General features: G+C 53.9%; 1 protein-coding gene across 6 annotated transcripts in view; it reads right to left on the bottom strand.

The window, feature by feature from the left end:
- Positions 1 to 24,239, bottom strand: part of CNGB1 (cyclic nucleotide gated channel subunit beta 1) — a 40,888-nt gene that overhangs the window by 6,000 nt on the left and 10,649 nt on the right. For all 6 annotated transcript variants that reach the window (XM_075160743.1, XM_075160746.1, XM_075160744.1 and 3 more), the window contains 23 exons: positions 24,006 to 24,135; positions 23,724 to 23,766; positions 23,455 to 23,536; positions 23,284 to 23,365; positions 22,843 to 22,882; positions 22,322 to 22,472; positions 22,141 to 22,216; positions 21,558 to 21,594; positions 17,859 to 18,033; positions 16,588 to 16,746; positions 14,555 to 14,684; positions 14,213 to 14,255; positions 11,707 to 11,845; positions 6,925 to 7,023; positions 5,787 to 5,944; positions 5,450 to 5,629; positions 4,482 to 4,690; positions 3,535 to 3,585; positions 3,334 to 3,420; positions 2,902 to 2,966; positions 2,325 to 2,447; positions 863 to 1,004; positions 461 to 620 (listed from right to left, as the gene is read on the bottom strand). In XM_075160743.1, the coding sequence (XP_075016844.1) occupies positions 461 to 620; positions 863 to 1,004; positions 2,325 to 2,447; positions 2,902 to 2,966; positions 3,334 to 3,420; positions 3,535 to 3,585; positions 4,482 to 4,690; positions 5,450 to 5,629; positions 5,787 to 5,944; positions 6,925 to 7,023; positions 11,707 to 11,845; positions 14,213 to 14,255; positions 14,555 to 14,684; positions 16,588 to 16,746; positions 17,859 to 18,033; positions 21,558 to 21,594; positions 22,141 to 22,216; positions 22,322 to 22,472; positions 22,843 to 22,882; positions 23,284 to 23,365; positions 23,455 to 23,536; positions 23,724 to 23,766; positions 24,006 to 24,135 (2,561 nt within the window). The remainder of the gene's footprint in view (positions 1 to 460; positions 621 to 862; positions 1,005 to 2,324; positions 2,448 to 2,901; positions 2,967 to 3,333; positions 3,421 to 3,534; positions 3,586 to 4,481; positions 4,691 to 5,449; positions 5,630 to 5,786; positions 5,945 to 6,924; positions 7,024 to 11,706; positions 11,846 to 14,212; positions 14,256 to 14,554; positions 14,685 to 16,587; positions 16,747 to 17,858; positions 18,034 to 21,557; positions 21,595 to 22,140; positions 22,217 to 22,321; positions 22,473 to 22,842; positions 22,883 to 23,283; positions 23,366 to 23,454; positions 23,537 to 23,723; positions 23,767 to 24,005; positions 24,136 to 24,239) is intronic.

Below are 24,239 nucleotides of genomic sequence, written 5' to 3'. Positions count from 1 at the left end.
GTCTAAAGCCAACGGGTGATGGAGAGCCACCCTTCGCGTTATCCCTGCCCTGACGGCTCTCAGAGACAGGCCGGTAAGCCCAAGCCAGCATCTTTCTTGGCCAGGAGAGCGGGCGCAGAGGTCCTGCCTGATGATTTACTGGTAGGGTGAGCTAGTGGGTTTGCTGTAGGACACGCTCTGGCCAGCGGTTGCCAGTCCCTGCCCTCTCCCCAGGGACCAGCAGGTAGGATGCTGGACTCGGTGCACTATGAGTGATGCTGGGTCACCAAGGTGCTGTGAGCCGGTGGCAGCCTATATACTCTACCGGTGGGCAAACAAGCCCGTATAGCAAAGAGTAAAATAAGCCACCCCCTGCCCTGAAACTGTGGTGCTATTTGACAGTAATGTTTCAGCTCTGCAAAGCAACCGCAGTAAAACACATGCGGTGCAAGCGTTGACCCTTGGAGTGGTTGGATCTCACCTAGCATGCCTTGCGAATGCCACGTGTACTCGTACCACGTTTTCACCCGGTTCTGAACAGTTTTGGGGATTTTGTAGAAGTTCATGTATTTAATGGTACTGTCCATGCAGCTCCGATAGTAAGTTTGCCCTGCGGTAGCGGCGCCAACCACATCTCTCATCTGAATGGGAGGAAGGGGTGGAAGACATGTTTTAATTGCTGTCACTTATCCGTCACACAGGTTAAGCAGTCTAGAGCACGTATGCTGAGTCCTAATAGCATCTGCCAAATACTTTTTGTCTTCCCCCAATGCAGAGCAGGTCCTTGCATGGGGAAGACAAACTTGGAGATACAAACCTGTGGACCAACCCCACCGAAACCTTCCCCACGTGAGGCTGGGAACCCCACACGACTCCTGCTCACCTGCCCTATCATGACGGAGAAAGCAAAGACGCCTGTGAAGTAGTTCAGCAGCTGAAAGACGATCTCGAACAGCGTCTTGGGGTCCGGCAGGCCCCCGATGGTGATGAGGGTTTTGACTGCCCAGTAGTAGCAGCGGATATAGCTGGGAGGAAAAGAGGAGGCAGCTTTGAAGGCGTTTCTGGTGTGAAGGCCTGTTTCACCCCTCGGTACCGAGTTCACATCCTCTGGCCATGGCAAGCCAGAGCCTGCCGAGAGTAATTACAGGTGATGAAGGGAAAATTAAGGGGCTGCAGACTCCCCACCACACCTGCATCTGGAGATGCTACAGGAGCAGGAGGACACAGGGACCCTCCAGAAACCTCTGTGTGGGATGCTCAGCTGCTCTGGCTACTCCCATTTTCTGCTTCTTACAGCTCCACTACATAAACCAGCAACGCATTTTCAGCAACGTTTACACTTTTAGAAATAGTCAGGGGAAAAAAGGGTTTGTGAGCAAGTTGTCGGCATGGGACTCAGGAGATGTCGAGTGAATTCTTGATTCACCGGTCTTGGGCAGTCCCTTGGATGTTATAGTTACAGCTAGAGATAGGCATAGATATGTATGTCACAGAAAATAACTATATAGCAGTAACGTTCACTTGGGAAGCTGAGCACTCAAAGGGAAGGCAACACCTGCACTAAGGCTGACTGGGTGACAGTCACTCGTCCCCACCTACAGCCACACCTCACGGTAAGTCTTTAATGCCCTGGCCCATATCTTTTTCCAGGAAATTCTCACTTACTGCATGGTGCTAAATTAGTTAAACGTTACTCAAACGTATTTTGCCCATGTTGTAAAACTTGCAGGCGTGGGCGTTCACCACGAGGCAGCGTTCAAGCTTGTGAGCCGAGTGCTCCCCCTGTGGCATCCACCACCGACAGTGCAATGAGCGTTTATGTGTACTTGTAACTGCCACGGCGAGAGGACGGTGTGGCCACTGTCCTGGGAATGAGGGTGCTGGGCTGGGCCAAGGGGTCTGACACATGGCACCTAGGACCCGATTGCGTGGGGGGAGTGATGCTGCATTGAGCCCTTAGGTTCAAAGCGCAGCCCCCCATCTCCAAGCACAGCCTCAAACCTCCATCCCGGCCTGGCAGCAGGTCAGGGCTCACACTGCCATCCCGCTCAGCCAGGGAGCGTTTCCTTGTTTCCCAGCACCAGGTTCCCAGTTTTTCCGCCTCTTCGACCTGCCATTGCTTTCCATCTCAGCCCAGCTGCAGCCTCCTCGTCTTGCAGCACCGTATATTACTGCACATCCCACCCCTCCTGTCCCCGTCATTCTCTGTGGCTCCGCATCTTCTCCTGGCACCCCCAACCCTTTGCTTCAGGGGTTTTTATGAACCCAGCTGCATCCTAGTACCTTCCTTCTTTTCCAGCTCGTCACAGCGAGCTGTGCTACATGAGGACCCTTGTTTCCTGTACCTGTTTCCTTCCCCATCGTAGACCCAGGTGGTAGAGCCCAGTCCTTCGTAGGCTGATGCCCAGTAATAGAGGCAGGAGTTCACGTGCAAGCTGTACAGTAAATAGGCAGTGGTCCGAATCACTCTGCAAAAAACCAGGGGGGAGCAGGAGGGAAGATGATAGGGTGTCTGCTGGGAGAAACACATCAGATCCCCCCCGGCATCACTAGGAACTTCAAGGCGATGAGCCGCGTGCTGCCCGTGCAGGTCCTGCCCACGCAGGAACCACAGAGCACCCAGAAGCGCGGCCCCGCTGCTCCCTCCCGCAGCCCTGCAGCTCCAGAAGTGCAGAAAAAGCAGCTTATCCCCCGCTGGCTCCTCTTCACGGCCAGCACCCCTGTCCCTGCTGGGTCGGGGAGAGGTGATCCTACCCACGCAGGCTGCGGGACCCCCACATCCCACCTGCATCAGCCAACGCCCGTGTCAGCCGGTCCAGGGACAGTGGGGAAATAAGTGAGAACGGTGCACACCAAAGTGAACCTTCTTCCCCAGCCGCAAACAGCGACTCCACGCTCTCTCCCTCCCTCCCTGCCCCTCACCTGTAGATGTACGCCTTGCTCAGGATAGCCTCCAGGCGGTTGTTGAACTCGAAGAAGGCCATGTACTGGGAGGAGAAGGAAAGCAGCGTGCTCCAGCTTCCCGCAGCCCCCGCCGGGAGAGTTACATCCCCGTAAAACCCCACTCACCCTCCGCTCCCCTCCTGCGGCCCCTCTGCAACACGAACTGCCATGGACAGATTTGGCTCCATCTATAAGTGCCCTTCTATTCAAATGTGACCGTGTTTTAGGATTGAAATGAAGTGTTTGACCGACAGCCCCGCAAAGCCTTCAGGACGAGACTTCCCATCCATTTTACAATCCTCTTGTCATCATCGATGAGTCTAACAAGCCATGGCTTACCCCAACCAGCGTGGGACTCCTTCACGTCCACTGCAACTGGTGTTTTGCCTGATTTTGTAAGCTCCAACTCACCTTCAGACAGCGAGGAAAACGCAGGAGGGGGTTGACACCGACTTTGAAGTAGAAGAAATCCAGGGGCAGGAGGCACACCACATCCATCTGAAATCCGCATAAAGAAAGAAACCTCTGTGGGGACCTGCAGGTGTGGTGGGTGAAGCTGCAAGCCATGGTTCAGATTAGAGATTCAGATTAATAAATAAAATTACATCGAACCTTAAAGCGTTGCGATCGCAGGTAGTTCTCTTTCATGGCCTTTTTATCGGTCTGGTTGGGAATAGGAGGAAGAGAGAGAGAAGAAGGTTGATCATTGCTTACAGAAAGGAAAGTCATGGCCAACGTGGTCATGCCTGGCTTTCCTCTTCCGCACCACGGCAGGGAAGATGCTCCCTTCATGCCCGGGAAGGGAAGCAGAGCAAAAGGAGCAGAAGAAGACCTGGCCGTAAGCCATCTTCCCATCCTATCTTGGGACATCTTGTGCTCGTTTTGCATCCCAGAGAAAGCACATTGCAGCGCCAGCACCACAAAAATCACCGTTTACAGGAGAAACCTCCCTGTCTGAGCATTTGCATGGGCAATGGGAAAGCTGTACCCTCAAGGTTTTATTTTTCACAGCTTATTTAATTGAATATGGAAACGAAATCAAGGGCTTTCACTTATCTCAGGCGCATGATCCATGCATTCAGATTGCAATCGCTTTTGTCATATCGCTAATGCATTCTGCCTAGCTGTGCTCCTGAAAATTAAACCCAGAGTTTATTACGCCATCTGCTCACGGTTAGCAGCGTACGGCTGCGCCAGAGCCAGTCGGCGGGCACCTCACCGCACCACCGGCAGGACCGCCCCGCAGAGCAGCACTCTCTGAGCATCCCTACCCAGGAACGGGGCCACTATGGATCACATGCTTTCTAGATGGGCTGGTATTTAGGGGGAAAATACGTTTGGTGGACAAAAAGACGGCCAGCTTATCCACTACATGGCAGGAGATGCTTGCAGTCTTGCAAGAACGGACATGGCCCTGGTGGCGATGGCCGTGGTGGGAGATCTTGGAGAGCTCGATTCAGAGATCAGTGACCAGCACTACCCATGCCACTCGGGGTGAAGGGGATGGGAGGTCCCCGCAGCTGGTCCCCAGCAGTGGGACACGGTGTGCTGCCACTCACTATTATGTCTCCTCCCCGGACAAACTGTAGCCGGGTCTGAAAGACGAGGATGTCCAGCAGATAGATGAAGTCGCAGAGGTAGTCCATGAGCAGCCAGTAGTGGATGTTTGCCGGCGTCTGGTAGGGGAAAGCCCAGCGGACGGGGATCAACCAGCAGTTCCAGTTCCAGGCCATGACAACGAAGAATAGCCACAGCACGTACATCAGGTCTGCGCACAGGGAACCGCACCACGATTAGCGGGGCGCGCGTCCCTCGGCCGTGTGAATCCACTACGCAAAGGGGTTTTCAGCCCCTGACCTGCCCTGAGTGCAAGGAGGAAACCTGCAGGAGGTCTCTTATCGACAGCATTTAATTGCAGGCAGGCTGGGCTCTAGATGCAAAGTGAATACCACTGGTGGCAGAGCGCGTTGCTTTTTATCTGAAAGCCTCTTCTGACTTTGCAGGTTCAACTAGGTTCGCTTTTGCTTTGCTCCCACAATACCGACTTTCTTGCTTTGCTTTTTCCCCCCTGAGGCTGTGCTGAGCCGACTGCTGGCTGCCGGAGCCTGGAGGCTCTGAAATGGCTGTGAAATAGCAAGGACTAAGGAAGGAGCTGGGTTCCTGGGGGGTGTCCCCTGGACAGTGGATTTTTCTTTTGAGATTTTTATTGTCATTTGGGGTGTCCACACCACAGGGACAGCATTTGCCCACTAAAAAGCCTGAAAAGCCCCTTCCCTGCCTGGTCGTGCTCCTGACACCCACAGCCATCGGGAAGTACTTAGGAAAGTCTGTGCCTTGCAAGGGAATTTTAAACTCTGCTTTTTCAGTAGACAGGTGTAAGCTACGTTGCTCCTTGCTTAGTTGTCCTCCCTTCCCGACAAGGTCTCATCTTCTACACCTCCTCGCCTGCTCCCCTCCTTACCCCCTCTCCCCCGGCCCCGGCCAGTTGGCCCCCAGCCCGGGCACGTGGCCGTGCGCCATCACTCACTGGTGAGCGGGTCGATGCTGCTGGGGAACTGGTAGTTTTTCAGGCGGACCAGCCAGGGCCGGTACTTGAACGTGCAGCACAGCATCTCGCAGTAGTGCTCGTCCCCCGCCGGCTTGTCCCCCTCCGGCTCCCCTCCCAGGGGAGGCACCGGTGCTGCCGCAGGCCCCAGCTTGGCGGGGGCTGGGAAAGGCCACACAGTTATTTTAAAGGGCAGAAAAACATCTCACGACAATTTGTTTTAAGGCCTTTAAATTGTTAATAAAGCAGCTGTCTCCCTGCAAACACATCAGGTGTGGGGACGCACCAGTTAAACGCTCCCAGCCCCACTCGAACTCACATGCCGTAGGGCTCTCGTCGTCCGAGGTGACATCGGGGTCGGTCAGCTTCTCCTTCACCTTCTCGGTCCTCTCTTTGAAGAGCTTCACCAGCTCCTGGAGCCGGGTGTTGATGACGGCACTGCTCAGGCTCGTGGCTGAACCGATGCGCTCGGGCAGGCTGCGAGGAGACCGTCAGGCATTTCATGCAGGAAGGAAAGCCCAAGGGCAGGTTCATGACCCATTTTTTAACCTACAGGATCCTGAATTAGGATTTACCCGTATTTATTTGGCTATTGTGTAATCAGAAGAATGCAAGTGAAGGTGGTTTCAGTAAAATACCACGAAGCAGCACCAGCCTGAGCCTCATCCTTGCCCTGGGGTGTGAGATGCCCTCAGAGGCGCTTGGGAAGCACCAAGATCCCAGGCTGGATTGCATGTGCTTGGGAGAGGAAGATTTTGGAAGAACTATGGGGTGAAAATGTGCACCAAGCCCCTGAATTTATAAACTATATCGTCTCTTTTCAGCCTCTTTATTAAAACTAGGTTGGATTCAGACCAGGATGCTTTACCTAGCACGACTGATAAGCATCACTACGAGGGAGGACAAAAACAAGCTCGTTTGCTGTAGCTCCCGGATGGTTCGTTGTGATAATTGGCACAAAGATTTCTGCCCAGGAAGAAGGCAAAACCCTGCACCGTGTGGAGGTGCAGACCCTCCCCAAGACTTTGCTTCCCGGGGAGGGCAGCTCCCTCCAAGGCTGTCCCCCGGGGCTGCAGGGAAGCCAGGACCTGGGATGCGTGATGCACATGGAAGAAAAAGGTTATTTCTCCACAATCAGTAAAAACAAGGTGTCCCCATAGTGCTATAGCGTAGATCAAAGGTGCATCTTCTCTGTGGTTAAACCTGGTCTTAAGGAGAATACTTCTACCTGGATACAAGAAAAACAGGAGCGCAGTTCCTGCTCCAGGGAGCATCACGATCATTTTTTTTGGAAAGGGAGTGCATTACTTGTTATACAGTGCTAGACCCGCTGCGGGCACGGCTCCCTCTCTCTTTGGTATCCGAGCGCTTCTAGGATCTTTGCTATTTCCACCCTAGCCCCAGGATCCAAACCCTGGGAGCCTGGCTGATCGGAGCCCCTCGGTCTCACCACGCACCTTTCCCTCTGCTCCTCGTCGCAGCCCAGCAGTGCTCGGCTGGGGGACTGGCTCACCAGTCCCTCGTCCAGACCATCCGCCGGGGCCAGCAGCTTCCTCCTGTGGACACAAACACAGCGACCAAGGCTCAGCTTGTCCCCCGTCTTCAGCCAGCTCCTCTCCCTCCTCCTCCTCCTCCCAGGTCTCATCTGTTTCCTCTTCCCTTTCTCCTACAAGGGTCAGTTTTCCCCTAATTTTTGGCGTTGCCTTGAAGTCAATGGGAGCAAACTACCCTGCTCCTTTGCTGCTGAAGCCCTGTTCCTTCCTGGGCACCACCGAGCCCACGGCTGCATGGGCATGCAGCCACCTGGCCCATTTTGCAACCCATTTTGGGCACCTGGTGAGGTGCACGGAGGGCAGGCACCGCTCCATGCTCAGCCCCAGTGCTGCACCATCACGCCACTGCACTTCGAGAGGCAGGCAAGGAAAATGCAATACCAGTAAGGTGGAGCAAGAAAGAGAAATCTGGAAAAAAGGGAGGGCACTGGACACCGCCTGGCTCTGAGCTGGCTCCATAGCACCTTAAACCTCTGAGACAAAGAGCGAACTGCAGAGCCGCGGGTACGCAACATGGACCCTCTAATGGCTGCTCACACCTGCGAAGTACAACAGCCAAGAACGGCTCCGGGTTCAAAAGGAGCTGCCCTGGCGATGCTGAGCCAGCGGCAGCTGATGTCTTCCTAGAAGATGTGTCCTAACACGGCTGGTGGCTCCCTTTGGCACAGACAGGTTTCTGGGACAACTTCCTTACACGTGGGCAAGCAACGCGGCAGAAAGAGATCTGAATATGAAGATGACAATCTCGGCAAAAATCTGGGTTGCAAACCCGCAGTCCAGTTCAGCGTTTTAACTGCAACAAAGAAATTGTCTTCTGCCACCACAGCTGTTGCTCTGAATTAACCAGGATTTCACTGCCCCTGGTGCAAAATGGCTCGGTGCTGCGTGTGGAGCAGGAGCAAGCAGGACGCCGAGAGAAGTCGTCCTGCCATCACAAGTCTCCTGAAGAAAGCCAAATATGATGAACCCACCTGCCTCCAGCCTCGATGGCTCTCAGGCGTGCCCTGCTGGGAAGGGGAGCAGATGAACAAGACCAGCGAAACCTTCATTCCCCAAGTGCGCAGCACAGGGGCAGAAGAAAACCACCAACCCCCCTGTTAAAGTACCCTTAGATGTGGATGGAGAGGTTCCCAAAACCACATCAGTTTGGAGAAATAGCCCTGCCAAGGTCCATGATGTTGTTAGGACAACATCCATGGCCTCTCACCAGTCTCCAGCTGCCCTTCCCCTGCCCCTGCCCCCTTGGGGCACCACGCTGCCCCACTGCCCATCCTCATCCATGAGCAAGCCCAAGATGCCTACATCGACCCAATGGCCTCTTGCTCTGTAAGAGGGACCCTGTAGAGAGGGTATTGCCGTCCCCCCTCTTTGCCTGTGGGATGGCTCCCCACGGGCCACAGAGCTCACGTGGTCACCCTCCGAGTACATGCAAAGCTTTGTGTGTCAGCATCCATCTGGGAAAAAATGCCTCTTTTTGCTTCAGATTGATGGATGCCCTCGGAAAGATGTAAAAGGAGATGAACGTCCCCAGGAAGGCTGAATTCCAGAGGCGCAGGAGACATCTCTCAATATTCCGTGGTGCCTGTAGTTCACCTGCATTCCCAGTAGATGCGGATGTGAGAAGGAGCAGGAGCTACCCAAAAAGCAACGCAAACTTCAGCAGATTTTGGAAACTGGTGGGTGAAGGGCTTAGAGGGAACCTGGGATGTTACGTTAAGTGCCATGGAGAAGCTCATGTATGTGCAACCCTAAGTCCAAAACTCTGGCAGATCTAGCAGTTTCTCAGCCATCCATGGGAAAAAAGGAAGCTGTGTGATAATCCCCTGGAAAACATTCGGCCCTTTGATACGTTCCAGCTGCAAGGGACATTTTTTGGGACAGGACCTCCAGACCGTGGGTCAGAATGGCATTAAAAGCCAGATTTTTTTTGCATTAATGCATGAAGGCTTCAAACTGCATCTCCTACGATACAAAGTGACCCAAGAGACACATAGCTAGTGAAGAGGAGGAGTGCACGTAGACCAAATGAAAGCTAAAGGTAAATAAATAAATAAATAATAAATGAATAATAAATAAATTGAGAAGTAGAAATGCACAGCACAGGTACAAAGAGCTGCACGAACCCCCTTGCACAAATATGCAGGAAGCCAAGAGTGAAAGGATTTGAATACAAGCAATAAAAATGTAAATTGCCAGCTCAAGAGACCAGGTGGAGAGTGCAATTGCCTAAATAAAGCTGTAGGGTGAGCAACACGAGGCCAGCAGCTGCTGCCTGGGCTTGGCCATTGGTGTGGACTGTGGGTCGCTGCCCCGACGCTGCCCAGAAGCGAAGCCTCCAGCTATGCTCGGGTAGCTCTGCAGCACCGACCACCACGCAACCATCCACTGAACAGCCAGCCGCGATGGAAGACCCCGTCGCAGCCTAAACATTGTTCTGTTTTCAATGCCTTGGAAAGCTGCGGCCACAAGCACCAGGCTGTCCTGCGCCCGTCTGGAGCAAAGTGGGATGCACAGGGTCCCTCGCAGGGGCCCTGCCCATACGGCATCGTCCGATGTATCACCTGCAAGAGCCTGTTTCCAGGCACCAGTTAGACAACGTGTGGCCCATTTGCAGTGAAGTCGTTCGTGACTCTGTCTAAACAACGTTAACCCTAATCCTTCACAGCCCCACACAGGAAAAACTCAAGACCGTGGCCAACAGAAGTGACGTAGGATAAATGGATGATGGCTCAATGCAGAGTTAATGTTCTCTTCCTCTGAAAACACCAGCCGGAGCCGCGCATTTTCCTTCTGGTTCAGAATGATGAAATTTTATTTCATCTAGCAAAACAGGAGTTGCTTGCTTTTAAAAATCTCCAGCTCTACCAAGGGATGGCCAGTGTTGTCTTGAAAGACGCTACCTGGAGACATGGCAGAAAGGTTCATATGCCCATACTGCATATACAACCTGCTTGTAACTGCAAATACACAACCTGCTTTTACGAAATTGGTAGAAAATAGCATGAGAAAACTGAGGTGCTGCAAAAAATAGCTCTACTGGGGAACCATAGGATCACAGAATGGTTTGGGTTGGGAGGGACCTTTAGAGGTCATCTAGTCCAACCCCCTGCCGTGGGCAGGGACATCTCCCACTACATCAGGTTGACTCAAAGCCCCGTCCAACCTGACCTGGAATGTTCCCAGGGATGGGGTATCCACAGCTTCTCTGGGCAACCTGGTCCAGTGTCCCACCATCCTCATCGTAAAACATCTCTTCCTTATGTGCAAACTAAACCTACCCTCTGCCAGTTCAGAACAATTCCCCCTTGTCCTGTCACTACAGGCCTTGGTAAAAAGTCTTTCTCCACCTTTCTTATAAGCCCCCCCTAACATATTGAAAGGCCACAATAAGATCTTGATAAAAGACTTGACAAAAAATGATGGCAGGGACAGAACTGTACATAGGTAAGTGGATCTAAATAAACTAAGGTTGTGCCTTTGGGTTGCTGGGTCCTGGGCTCCAAAGATGCCCAAGATGTGCTGGGATGCATGACATGGGCGTTAATCTAATTGTTGTCCATTTTCTATGTCGGTTGAAGGCATAAGAGAAAGCCCATCACCTTGACCCTGATTCAAAGCAAGAGCTGCCGCACCTGCTGATGGAACTAGAAAACATGGACTTTTCCGTCTCAGAAAAATACCCTGGGTTCATTAACCCAAGGGAGAAAAACGCATCCCGAGCAGCGACTGCCAAAGGTGTTTCCCCGGACTGATCCTGAGCGCTCTGTGGCTGAGGATGTGAGCCTCGACCGCTCTCCAGTGACGAAATTCTTGTCACAGGAAAATTTGCGTTGCTGGGCTAATAGAAAAAAAGGCAGTGAGATTCAGCAGGCTTTAAATAACCGGCCTCTTAACGCTGTCAGTATTTGCACTGCAGGTATTTCATATGGCTCCTTGGGTTCTGTTTTTGCAGTTTAAAAAGCTGTTCAACAGACTGGGTTATGGACTTTTTTGTCATTTTAGTTTCAATTCCTCCAGGAGCTTGTTTACTAAAAGATCCAAACTATTAAGCGAGGATGAATATTACACCTGGTTTTCAGCACAGAATAAAACACCTTGGTTTTTATTTTTAATCCTCTTCAAGAATGAGCCTCAGAAAACCCCAACAAGCAAAAAACCATCAGCTTCCTCCAGCCTCATTTTAAAGCTCAGTTTTAATCCTCCCCCTCTCCGAGCATCCTTGATCTGAAAGTGCAAAGCCAGGGGGGAGATGCTGCAAACCCTTCCAGCAAAAACGCAAGAAGAAAATTGTTGGGTTTTATGACGAAGGCCCGCGTCCCGCACGCAGACCCCTCGCGTTCTGAATTTGGGAGCGCAGACACTTGTGTCAGCAGACAAATGGGATCTGATCATGACCTGAGGATCGAACCCATCTCCAAGAGGACACACAGATCTGTCCCTGGCCCCCAAAAGCTTTAAACAAAATTTAACTGTTTAATTAAAAAATGCGAACAAGAGGCAAGGCTTTTGGCATCTCCCCTGCCTTGCATGGGGGGTGACACCCGCCGCACCCTCATTGCCCCAGCTCACTGTCCAAACCTGCCAGGAACGGGTTGCTCCACATGGTTGAATTAATTTCCCTGTACCGACACCATCGGGGGGGTGAGACCCCCAGGAGCCGGGGACCGCGCCAGGGCAGAGCCATACCTGGGGGATGCCGGCGCCGTGCCGGGCACCGCCAGCATGTTGGGAGCGCCGGCGGTGGGCACCGGTAAGTGGGTACCGTTGTTCTCCACAGCATCGCCTCCACTGTCCGCATCCTTGATGTCCACGGTGGGGTAATTACCTGGCCCGTGGAGAAGGACAATAATCGCAGGTGAGAGGGGTGAAGGGCCCAGCCTGCAGCCCGGATGAATCCCCAAGCCCCATTGCCTCCGCGGAGCTGCCCCCAAACCCTGCAGCGTGCTGGAAGGACTCTCCTTTTCTCTCCATTCCCTTCTCGCCCAGCGCTCCTTTCTCCTAACAGTTCGGAGCATTTCTTTCTCTTTTTTGCCCAGTTTTTAACACTGTAAGAAGGGCCACCTGCTTCCCTTCTGCTTTCCCAGCCTGCAGCGATTGCAACTACTCCGTGTGAGCGTTGGGTCCCCATGGTTCGGAAAATGATGGAGATGAGGATTACCAGCTGCAGGTGTTAAGCAGACACCCAGGATTTCCAGCTGCAAACCTGCCTCCTAGGGTCTAGAAAATCTCCTGGGTCTTCTGAACAGAAACGTATGGATCATGCAAGCTCCAAATTACACGAGCGTTTGCTTTTCATGCAGAACAAGGCACTATGTAAATAAGCACTTATGGCCTCTCTCTTTTGCAGAGGTAATAATTGCTTCCTGCCACAAGGAAGGTTAGAAGCAGAAAGCTTGGATGTTTATAGTGGGTAGGGAGAGATGCCAACGGCCCAAGGGAGAAATGGCGCTGGGGGTTATCTTGGCTAGACCCTGCAGCCGGCCGGGCTGTGAAGTGGTGCCCCTTTTCTTCGCTATATAACAAAATGCAATGAGTTCCTGCAGAATTTCTTCTAAGGGAGGTTTTCAGATGTCTGAAAGTCCCTGTGCCCTCCTCCTGCCCCATGCTGATGTGGGACCAGTGGATCAGAGGGTGGCTCGACCAAATCACCGAGAAAAGGCCTGTTTGGGTTGCAAAGTTAAAATCCCATTGCACGTAAGGAAAAGCAGCAGAATTCGGCTTGCTGGTTAAAAACAAAGCAAAGCAAAGTTACAGAGACATAATTTGTACTTCTGGGTTAAAAGGCAGAAAACTGTAAACAGCAAACCTCCGTCTTACTGTCCTCTTAGTACGAGTGGGTTACGCGAATGCTAAGGAGAAAACTGTTGTGTGCAGCGGATATTTAACCCTCTGCCTGCAGGTCCTTCAGGACAGTTTTTGGCCATGCAGGTCAAAACATACAGCATATCATTTACAGGTATTTGCAATCGCTCTCTAGGGGTTAGCTAGAAAAGACACATAGTGATGAGGCGGAAGCAGAAAAAACATGAATTTTGTTCCCCAGCCCCTGTGCTGCAACATGAAGCGCGCTTTTATTTATTTTTTTCCCAAAAAAGCAACAAAAAGCAACTACTCCAGGAATAACCCCTCGCCCCCCTCAAGCTACGCAAGTCCATCGTCAAAGCCGACATCTCTAATACCTAGGGGGGATTGCTCCTCATTGCAAAAATTGGGGTTGACAACTCCAGCCTTTGCCTTTTTGGTGACAAGGACGGGGATGCGGGAGGCAGCGGTGGCTCGGTAGCTGGGGACATTGGGGAGCTGCTCTAGCGCGCCGCGGCCGGGAGGGGAGGCGTCCCCGCCGTCGAGCGGCTTGTCGTGCACCAGCCAATCTAGCTCGACGTCTCGGGCACGCTTGGACATGCTGCTAGGCGCCTAGGTGCTTCAAGCAAAGGACAAGGCATCTGAAGCTGCAATAAAACACAGAGTGGTTTGAGACGGGACAGTTATGTCAGCGCAGAGAAATGCAAGGCTGCTGGGGTTTTTGTTGCCGCCCGCCGCTCACGGATGTTGGTAGCAGCGGTGGTGAGCATCCTACCACGTGCTTTTCTAGCATCGCTGCAAGATTGGGGTGCTCTGCAGGGCTGCGTGAGCAGAGAAATCTCCAGCCTGTACCAGGGCTCAGGTCAAGCCATCCCCTGTGCAACTCCCCTGACACCGGTGGAATTATGGCAGGACCTGCCTTCGCTCACTCAGGCTGAGATGGGAGCTCACCACCTAAGTTTCATTACTAACCCATTACCTCCTAAAAGGTTATATTAAAATGCACTTTATGCCACTAGTTATTTCCCAAATTGAGCAAAGTGTTAGAGAAAATCCTTTTTTATCCCCCCCTACATTCTTCAGCTGAAGGAGAAACTCTTATTTCACGTCAGAGGTTGCTTAATCAACAAGACTAAGTACCGCGTAAGCACCAGCCCTTCAGAGCTGGCTCCGGCTGACGACAACATTGCCATCGCAGTGCGCCCACGGGATGCTTTAAGCTCGCGAAAAGCCCCGACTGCCCACACAGGCCCACGCTGCAGAAAACTCAGCTGCCCGCTCCCAGACAGTGAGCAGCGGGGAGGGAGAAGCTGCACCTTCCCCCTCGCCGGGCATCTCATTGCCTGCTTCGGTTCATCCTGATTTGACATTACTCTGCTACATATTATACCTTCGGCATCGGTTTCAGCAGCTTCAACTGTCTCCTCTTCCACCTTCAAAATGAAAAAAGCCATTTTAAGGAGAAAAAGACCTGCTCTGTCAGTAAAAGAGCAGATTTGGCAGCTTGATTGGGTGCCCCACATCCCCTGACCATTCGCCAGCCTCTCAGCTTGTTGTTCAAGCATCCTTCCTTTGAGGCACAGCTACTGCTGCTGTCCCAGGTTCAGAGATGGGGACATCTTGGTAGGCAACATTCCCAATGCCCGTCCCATGCCAAGGACAAGCCCTGAGCCCCCAGCATGCGCTGGGCAGCAAAAGCTCATTGCAGACCAAGCAGGGAGCGATGCCGTACCTGTACAAAAGCACCTTCGAGATCACTTATCTCAGCTTCTTCCAGCTGCTCAAACCTGAGGGCCTCCTCTACAAAGTCGACTTCATCCGCACCCTCGTCAGCGGTGAGACAAGGCGACTGGAGCAGGGGTCTGGATGGTACGGATCAAGCAGAGACAAGCGCCCGAGCTCGCTTTTGCCCTTTCTGAGGTTGTGCATGTTGCGGATGGGGGGCATCACGTCAACGGGGGGGCATCACGTCAGTGGGGAACATGCATGGCTCTCCCAGTTTTGGGGAGCACTACTCCTCCAGCTGCGCTGCAAGCCTCATTTGCAGGTGAACGATACCACAGAAATCTTAGTTTAATACAGTAGTGGTACAAAAACCATAATTGCTGCTTGGGTTAGAAGGACTTGGAAAAAATACTACGTGGGAGACCAGGTGAGAGGTGCATAAATAATGCAGGGCATTGCATATGCATAAGCAAAAATTACATATGCAAAAAGATATAGGCAGTATGTTTCTCCTGCTGTGCATAATAATTTCTCATATAATTAAAATTTGCCAAATAAAAAGCTGAGAGTCTAATTTCCAGGCAGGGCTGCCCCGCAAGCACCATCTGAATCCCATGTTTGCCTGTGCAAGACACCACCAGGACACATAATTCTCATTTTCCTTCAGCAGCACGTGCAGACCTCAGCTCCACCCTTCTGACAAAGGGGGCTCACAAAATCGATTTTATTGGTTTAATATAATTTTACAACTGAAAAAAAAAAGCCTCATCACGTTGTTCTGTGCACTTATCTCCCGATTCGCTCTTTCCTCACGAGAGACACAAAGCGGGGATTGGGGATAATGAAAAAAATTTTAAGACAGCTAAATACATGAAAATTGAAAAAACCATCTTTCTGCATCCTTGGCAGGTCTTAAGTCAGACGATGTGTGTAACAAGCAGTGGCTGCTTTTTCTCTTTTATCTCCATGTCTTGAAAAACTGATATTTTCCAAGGTCTTTTTAAAATCATTTTTAATCATTCCTCCCCCCCCCTTATTTTTTTTTTAAATTAGGCTCTCTTCAAATGCAATCGCAAGTCTTTTCATCCTAATCTAGAAAACCTGTCGCTGTCTCTCTTTTCCCGTAAACAGACAAACACATCAAAGGATGGAGCAGCATCTCATTCACCCAACAACTGAAGCTCAAGTTTCTATAGTGGAGCTCCAGGAACAGATTTTGATGAAACAAAAAGATATGGTTTTAACACTGAATAATCACGCGTTTTCAGCTTCTTCCTGAAAATCTAGCTACTTCAGAGGAATTAACAGAGAATAATATTGCAGCACTAGGTAATAAACCCCTAAATGTTTATCTCACGTGAAATCAGAGCAAACCACTGAAGCAGAAAGATTTTTCTAAATACCATATAGGCCAAAGTCACCACCTACAACAGCTGACAATAGCTCAACTATTTTCTACAACAGGGAAAAAATGTGAAATTATACCTACTTGTATTAAGTAGCATTTGCAGGTACAACACATACTCCTGTCTTTAAATTCAGCTCTGTAATACTCATAATAATCCCGACTGCCCTGAATTAATGGATATGGTTTTAAATAACGTGGACCGCCTCCAGGAGCCGGGCGCTCCCGGCTCCCGGTGAAGGCCCAAGCCGGGGCTCCTGCTGGGCCGAGCCGCCGGACCCCACGGGAGGGGATGGCCAGGGGCTGGGGTTGCTACGGGCAGCTGCGATGCAGACGGAGCCCGTGTCACCAGGAGACTCTCGCCTGTCACCAGGTGCCGCGTCAGCAACGAGCCCTGGGGCGAGCTGGTTTGCGAAAGCGCGCACCCCGCCCCGGCGCACCCCGCCCCGGCGCACCCCCGCCCCGGCGCACCCCCGCCCCGGCGCACCCCGCCCCGGCGCACCCCGCCAGGCTGGGGAGCTCTGCTCTCTCCTCCGGGGGTGTTTCAGCCCCTCCGCCTTCTGAATGCAGCTGACACAACAACTGCGTTCACGCTCGTTTCCAACAAAGCCATAAAGGCAACGGGAGCCACTCACCCCGCACTCTCCTCCTCCTCCTCCTCCTCCTCCTCCTTCTCCTCCTCCTTCTCCTCCTCCTTCTCCTCCTCCTCCTCCTCCTTCTCCTCTTCCTCCCCCTCCTCCTTGTTTTCCTCTTCCTCCTCCTCCTCGGCAGCGCTCAGGGAGCACAACCACAGCCTGAGAAGGAGAAACTCATTAGGTAAAATCCAAGAAGTATGTCTGAACCTCACAAGAGGAGCACAGCCAGTCTCCACACCCCCTTTGGCCGGAGATGCTCTCCCTCCATCTCCCAGCCAACATCCTGGGGGGCACACGCCTGGGCACACCGGGCATACGTTGTTTCACCGCCCTGGGAGGAAGAACGGGAAAAACTTCGGGAACACAAAACCAGAGTCCTAGAGCCTTCAAATTCCCCTTGCAGCACGGGGAGAGGATGTGCTTAGGGGTCACTTGTTGCTGATTTAGACCAAAACCTCCCTGGTAATGAAATCCACCCTCCAGGACAGAACATGCTTGCTGCCCACAGCCTCTCAGGCTCGTATGCTAAGGGGAAAAAAAATCTGAAAAATATTTTTATAACAAGTCCAGTGTTTTCTGGCTGAGCAGAAGAGAGCTCTGCTGAGCGAACATGGCTCTGGGCATCACTTGTGCTTAGTGCAGTCGTGCATCGCCCATGTCGGAGGTGGGGACCGCTGCGCTCACCCTCCCCCGCACATGTGCTGGGAGTGTTTTGGGGGGCTCCCAAACCCTTTGGGAATGTGCACGGACACCTCTTATCCCACTGCTGCAACGCAGCCCGCTCCCGGCTCTGAACGCATTGCCCAGCCCTCCGGAGGACCTCAGCAGGGGTTTCTTTTGGAAGCAGTAGGATGAATTATACAGAGAAGGCTACCATTTCCACATGTTGTGACAGTTGGATGTGCAGTTGATGGGAACGAGGTCCAAACCCTCTTGCCTTAGGGCCAAAATCTATTTACGGGAAGCCTAAGCAGAGCATCCTTCAGCTGTCCTCTGCAGGGCAACGTGAAGCATCGCATTCATGGCTCTGCCACTGCCTGCCCCACCCGAATCTCAACACCAGAAGGAAAGGATGTTTGCTCAAACGCCTTTTGGGTCCTTCTGGTGCCCCCCTCTTTGGAAACGGGCACCTCGGCTGCCTGCTGCCAGCCCCACCGCCAGTGCTGGCAAGAAGGGATGCACAGGGACATGCTTGTCCCCTCCCATGGCCACCACGGTGGTGGCCGGAGAGCACACAGAGCTGCCTGTCCACAGCATCTCCCTTCTCCTACCTGTTTTCTTCTTCCTGAGGCTCCTCCTGTATGGGGGGAAGGGGACGAGCATCTGCCACCAGCTGAGCCTCACGACCCCAGGCCATCATCTCACACGTGGCTTCGTTAATCCAGTCGTCATCAATCTCTTCCAGGATGAGGTCAGTCTCCTCAGGTTCCCCAGGGACAATATGAACTGAAACAGGAACAGGGAAAGGGAGATGATGAAGTGGGAGTAGCACATTTTCGAGAGGCCAGGGGTAGGGCCAGGGCAGATCCCACGTTTTGGTTGCATGTTACAACAGCTGCTCGATGCAGAGGTGCTGCCGCACGCCAGGACTGAAGCACCTCTCAGCCTGCACAGCCCGTGCAGCCCTGGTCCCCCCAAGCTGTGCCGGACGGATGCCTTGGGCACTTTTGCCAGAAGGAAGAAGAAAATTCACCATTTTGTGCCAAGCGTGTCCAAAGCCCTATGAAAACTGTAACCCTTTGCATACAGATGCCTGTTGGCTTCCCTAAGCACGTAGCAACCTCCATCAGCAGACGATTTGGTTCATCTCCAGGCCAATTTTGGCTCTCCTGGCAAACAGAAGCAGCCATGGGAAGAGCCCAAAGCCTTTCCCCTTGTGAACCTCGAGCAAAACGCTGCGCTAGCACAGCCCGAGGGTCCTGGTTTTGCAGAGCAAGACTCAACCCAGAGCCCACGCTGGAACACCCAGAGCCCACGCTGGAACACCCAGAGCCCACGCTGGAACGCCCCGAGCACCACTCCACGTCTGCTCCCAACGCTCCCCCGGGCATGGCGTAGGAAGCGTCCCACATGCCACGCAATTCCCCAGCATCACTGGGTGAAAACCCACAGCGGGTTACTGGGGAGGCTGTCAGACCAGCTGCAAAGTGAAGAGCACGTGTCTGACCCACGACCAGCCCTCTCCGTGACCAAGGGGTACCCATCCTACCACGTCAGGCACACACTGGAGAAACAGGAGGAGGAAGCGCATCCGCATACTGTAAAACCAGTTTATTTTGAGGTCTGCCTGACAACAAAACTTACATGTCCGCAGCGAAGCTAATAGGAAACGTGCAAATTCAACTACAGAAAGGGAGGAAACCCACTCATGGTCAGCTCTGGGCTGTATTTACCCACCCCACGGTGCCCACACTGCCTTTAGCTCGTTCCCTCTAGATCTCTGTTAATTAAAATGCGGAACAGCAATCAGGGAGATGGCTTTTAAAACATGCCACAACTTTTGGATACATTATATGAAAATGTGGCAAATACTAAAATTGTAGCCTGGTACCAGTGGGGTTCGTTATAAACACAGGGGACAGGGCTCAGGGTGGTTGCTTGGCTCATGACTCATTGCTACGGCTGCCTAGATCGTCCTAAAGAGATGCAATGAGGTGGTGGGAGACCTTGTCGTGGCCTTTCAATATATCAAGGGGGCTTATACGAAAGATGGAGAAAGACTTTTTACCAAGGCCTGTAGTGACAGGACAAGGGGCAATGGTTTTAAATTGAAAGAGGGTAGATTTACATTGGACACGAGGAAGAAATGTTGTACGATAAGAGTGGTGAGACCCCGAACAGGTTACCCAGTTGTGGTTGCCCCATCTTTGGAAGTGTTGAAGCTCAGGTTGGATGGGACTTTGAGCAACCTGATCTAGTGGAAGATGCCCCTGCCCATGGCAGCGGGGTTGGACCGGATCATCTTCAAAGGTCCCTCCCAACCCCAACCATTCTGTGATTCTAAGGTCTGTACTAAAAACCTGCCGTGGAGGGGCTCTCACCCCATCCAGCCCAGCGTGCCTGCATTGGCTACGCCTGCCCGCACGCCTCTGGGCTGGAGACAGCCCCCGAGATCCGTTCCCTGCCAGGACACTCCTGCCACCATGGTTAGTGCTGTGAGCTTCGGGAGGGAGCAGCCATAGTCGGGGGTCAGGAGAGTTTGGGGTAAGTTCTCCTATAAGGCAAAGGCTTCTAACCATTAACTCCTACCTATTCACCTAGAGATTAACCTCACCCACCCGCATTTGCTGCTGCAAACCAGAGCCCTTTCCACTTACTGGGAGAAAACACTCAGTTAATGGAAGAAAAGCAGTAAGAAGCTTACGAAAGCTTGAAGAGCTTTATAACATTACACCTCGGAGGCAGAAGTTGACTAAAAGAAGCCTGTGGGCTTCAGCTGGAGGTCTCAGGGGTGAATATTCGGATGCTAGGGGGGCTTTGAGAGGGCCAGGAGTGCTGGGAGGCTGCAGCAAGAGGCTTTCTGCCTCTGAGGTGTCCTAAGTGATGCTTTTCTACCCTCCTAAAAATTATAGCTCCTGTCTCATAGACATCATCCTGCAAAACCAATAGCTCCGGTTCCCGGAGCCAAGAGGGAGCCGGGATGGGACAGCCCTGGGACCGGGGACAAGCAGCCAGCATCCCTGTGCCAGCCTCAGGTCCCTGCTGCCCCGGCTGGGAAGGAGCTAGAGACCATTTGCAGATTCCCCTTTGCTTTTCCTCCCCAGCTGTGCTTTCTCCTTGGGTTGGCCTCGTTTGGTTGTGGGAAGGGCTGGCTCGCCACGGTCTTCGTTTTCCATTTGTTTCAGAGGCGCTAAGCCCCTTTGCCCCCTGAAACAAAAGGAGAAGGAAAACATTAATGAGCGTGCTGGCAGTTTGGTGCCGGGGCAGATCCAATCGCTCCCTTCCTCGGGCAGATTAAGTGACCTCGAGATGCCTCAAGGCACCAAAGCGAGCTGTAACGCAAGCCAGCTGCGTGCAAAGGGTGCGACTGCCCTGCACGTGCAGCAGCATCCCACTGGCTTTGCCTCTTCCCAAGGTCTACGACAGGGCTCAGGTCTCCAGAGAAATGCCTTCCCGCAGGATTTCCCGCTCCAGGATCCCACCAAGTGGCTGCTGGCTCGCTGGGAGCAACCTCCCGGCATGTCCCTGGAGGGACGCACAGCCCCCGCATGCTGTGGCGGGTCCCCGCTCCCATCGGCAGCTCCCACGGCCCAACCACTCCTTCCCAGGGATGGTGCTTGCACGGGGCTGTGGGACATCTCCCCTGCCCGGTCCATCCATGGAGGCAGCCGTGGCTCCCCGATGGGCTCCCCATTTTGCTCAGCACCCTGCAACATGGCTGGCGGGGGGAGTCAAGCCCGCCTGCCCACAGAGCTGGCGCTTGTTCACCCCCACAGGCAGGCAAGCAGCGGTGTGAACCCCACAATGTTTTCCTACCACCATGCAGACTCACATCTAACACATCTAATCCCAGGACTTTGTTTTCCCGAGGTACCTCCCTAGATATCTCACACCAGACTGAGCAAACACCCTCCAGCTCGGCAGCAAACGTGCCAAAGGGGGTGATGAAGGGGGCAGGTTTGAATTCCCTTGTGATCCTTTGATCAAATCCCACCAGCTTGGCAAACATCCTCCGGCACAGCTCGAGGACAGACCTTGCTATCGGCACTAACCTCAAAACCTGGGACATGAGGACGTGGGATGCTGCAGTCGGAGGCTCCCACAGCCTGAGTTTTACCAAGCCCGCACCACAACTCCGGATCTGCTCCTGCTGCTCAAGCAGCAACAGCCTCCCATGGCTTCCCCAGGGGATTTCAGGAGCTGGCACCCGTGGCAGACCAGGGGAAAAAAACCACCAGCAGTCCCTCTTCCCAGTAACCTTTCTGACCTCGGCAAGCTAACCGGCTCGGTGAGATGGAGCAACCACTTACTTTCTTCCACGGGACTCGAGGTTGCTGCAGCCATGCCCTGCCAGGAGGAAAAGGGAAACATGATTGATGTTGCCCATTTTCAGTAAACCTAAGTTTCTACCCTAAATGCCCCATTTTCAGTAAACGTGGCCCTTTTACCCTAAATATCCCATGTGATTTCTCAGGGCATGTTGGATGGCTTGGCCATGGGCACAACGGTAAAGGACAGGAGCACATTAGTGAGCTCGCCTGGGTGCAAGGGAAGAAAAGGAGAGCGTGTAAAGCTGCTGCTGCTGCTTCTCCTTAGAGCTGGACCACACCTAGGTGAGATGTCAGGGCCTGGACACCACCCGGTGCCACACAGAAAGGCAAGGAAACAGTAAAGAAAGCAAATGCTATGGGCTCTCTCGCTGCTTAGAAGCCAAATCCTGGTTTTCATCAGCTAAGCAGGTCATGGGGATTTGTCCTCTTGAAGGAGCTGGGTGACAGCCCAAACCACAGCAGGTTCTGGCGCTGATCTGGGGGCATCTGCGTGGCAGGGGACACCCTCCCCACCAGGGACACAGCGTTCACGTGCCCTTTGACTATCCAGCAGACAGCGTACCTGTGCGTCCTGCTTCTCCCTGGTCACCGGCTGTGGCATCACCTTCTCCAGCCCTTGGACCAACCAGGCAAACATACTGGTGACCAGAAACCACCATTAGACCCGGTTGCCAGAGCTTTTGCTCCCACAGCAGCCGTCCCTCTGGCCACAGCACCCATGCAGAAGTTGCTGCCGTGGTTACCTGCTGCCGTCCCCAGCCAGGGACCGAGGGATGAGGGTGGCCACCGGCTCTGGCTGCCCCTCGGCCGCTGCTGGCTCCACTGCTCCCGGGATGCTCTGGGTGGCTGAAACGCTGCTTTTTGACTTTGCCTGGGTTTTAGTCCCTTTTGTGCCTGCTCAGGTTTATTCAGAAGGAGAAGAGGGATAGGCAACGCAGCAGTCATCTTATAAATTGTTGGGGAAGGGGAGCAAGCAAGGAAGGGTCACCTCCCACAGAGGGACACGCTTGGGGGACCTCCCTGGCAGCCTCTCCCCCGGGGACCCAGCCTGGGCCGAGGACACGGGCAGTTTGGGGACAAACGTGGTGTAGGGACAGTGCCGTGGTGCCGGCTCCCAGCGTGCCCACCCCTCTCGGCACAGTCGGTCCTACCCCGGGGCATGGGGACGGAGGGCAGCCCAGCGCTGGTGCCCGCCTGTACCTGAGTTCTCGAAGGCAGAGTGTCCCCTCTGAAAGGGCCACCCCAGGGAAGGGGGATCGCTCACCTCCCGCCGCGGCTTCGCACTTCTGCTCCTTCGGCTCCGGCTGCAGAGGGACAGAGGGATGCATCGACGTGGCAAAGCACTGTCTGCGGCCCCACACGACCCTGGGCGGGCACGTCCCCCATCCCAAGGGGACCCACACACACAGCCCCGCACACCCTCCACTGTAGTTTTGGCCCCATTTCATTGACAAGGACCATTAAACCCAGACCCCGGCGTTGCTGGCATCAGCGGGTCCCAAACAGAGGGTCCCCCCTGCATGCAACCAGGTCGGGGAGCACTGGGACGGCACCCCGAGGTCTCTCTTTTGCTCTGCTGAATTCCCCTGGGGTTCTCCTCCCCAAGGTCCCAGCCAGGGCGTGCGGGAGGATGAGGATGGGGAGCCCGCTCCGCTGTCACCTCTGCCCAGCAGCCCCCAGTCTCTCCCAGCCAGGCGGTGCTCACCTCCAGCTTTTTCGGCATCTCCGGCTGTGGCACCATCCTCTCGAAGCCCTGCACCAGCCAGCTGAGCACCCGTGCTCCTGCCCTGCGGGGAGAGCGCACCATGGTCGGGGAGCTCGTCCTGCACCACTCCTGCCCTCCCGCATCCCCCCGCCAGCCTCCCCGGGGACCCACCACTCCTCCGTGCCGGTATCTGAGCCGGCCTCAGGCTCGCAGCCATCCAGCTCGTCCTCCTCCGGATCGAAGGGGGTTATCTCTGCAAGGAGAGCGGTGCCGTGGGAATGGGGGAGAGCCAGGACCTGCATTGCGGGGGGGTCCTGGTCCCCCCATCAGCTGGCTCAAGGGGACAATAGCGCCAGCATCACCGACCAGGGAGGTGGGATGCGGGAGTCCCAGAAAGGCCCCCAGGATGCTGCAACCTGTGGGCTCCCGGGTCTCCTTACCCAGAGCATCCTCTTCCTCGTCCCTGAGGATCTGGACCTCCGTCTGAAAAGCCAAACAGACCGTCACCCACCCGCAGCCGAGGTGGGGCTCATCCCGCCGGGCGGGCAGGGAAACCTGCCCTTTCCCCAGGGATGGATGAAGGCAGAAGCCCATGCAGGGCAGGGTTAGTGCTCCCAGTTAGCACTGGGAGAGCTATAGGAAGGAAAAAAAAGAGAAGAAGAAAAGGTAAAAAGAGCTAGAAGCCCAAATACGCCAGACCGTTGCCCAGATCTGTCACCTACCTGATCAGGAACATCGATGCTCGTCTCAAAGCTCTTCCCGAGCGCCTGCAGCGTCCCCGGGGCCGGGACTGGCTGGGGAATCACCTTCTCCAGCCCCTGGGAGAGCCAGGAGAGCACACTGCTCCCCACGCTGCCAGGGAAGGGGGTGAGTCAGTCTGGGACCTCCCATCCCAGGCACCCAGCCCCCAACCGAAAGCAAAATCCCAGCAAACCATGTTGCACGCTGGAGGGTGC

The sequence above is a fragment of the Calonectris borealis genome, chromosome 12 (assembly GCF_964195595.1).
Source record: "Calonectris borealis chromosome 12, bCalBor7.hap1.2, whole genome shotgun sequence".
Classification (NCBI taxonomy): domain Eukaryota; kingdom Metazoa; phylum Chordata; class Aves; order Procellariiformes; family Procellariidae; genus Calonectris; species Calonectris borealis.
The sequence above is the reverse complement of the archived record's forward strand: the minus strand, read 5'-3'. Positions and strand labels throughout refer to the sequence as shown.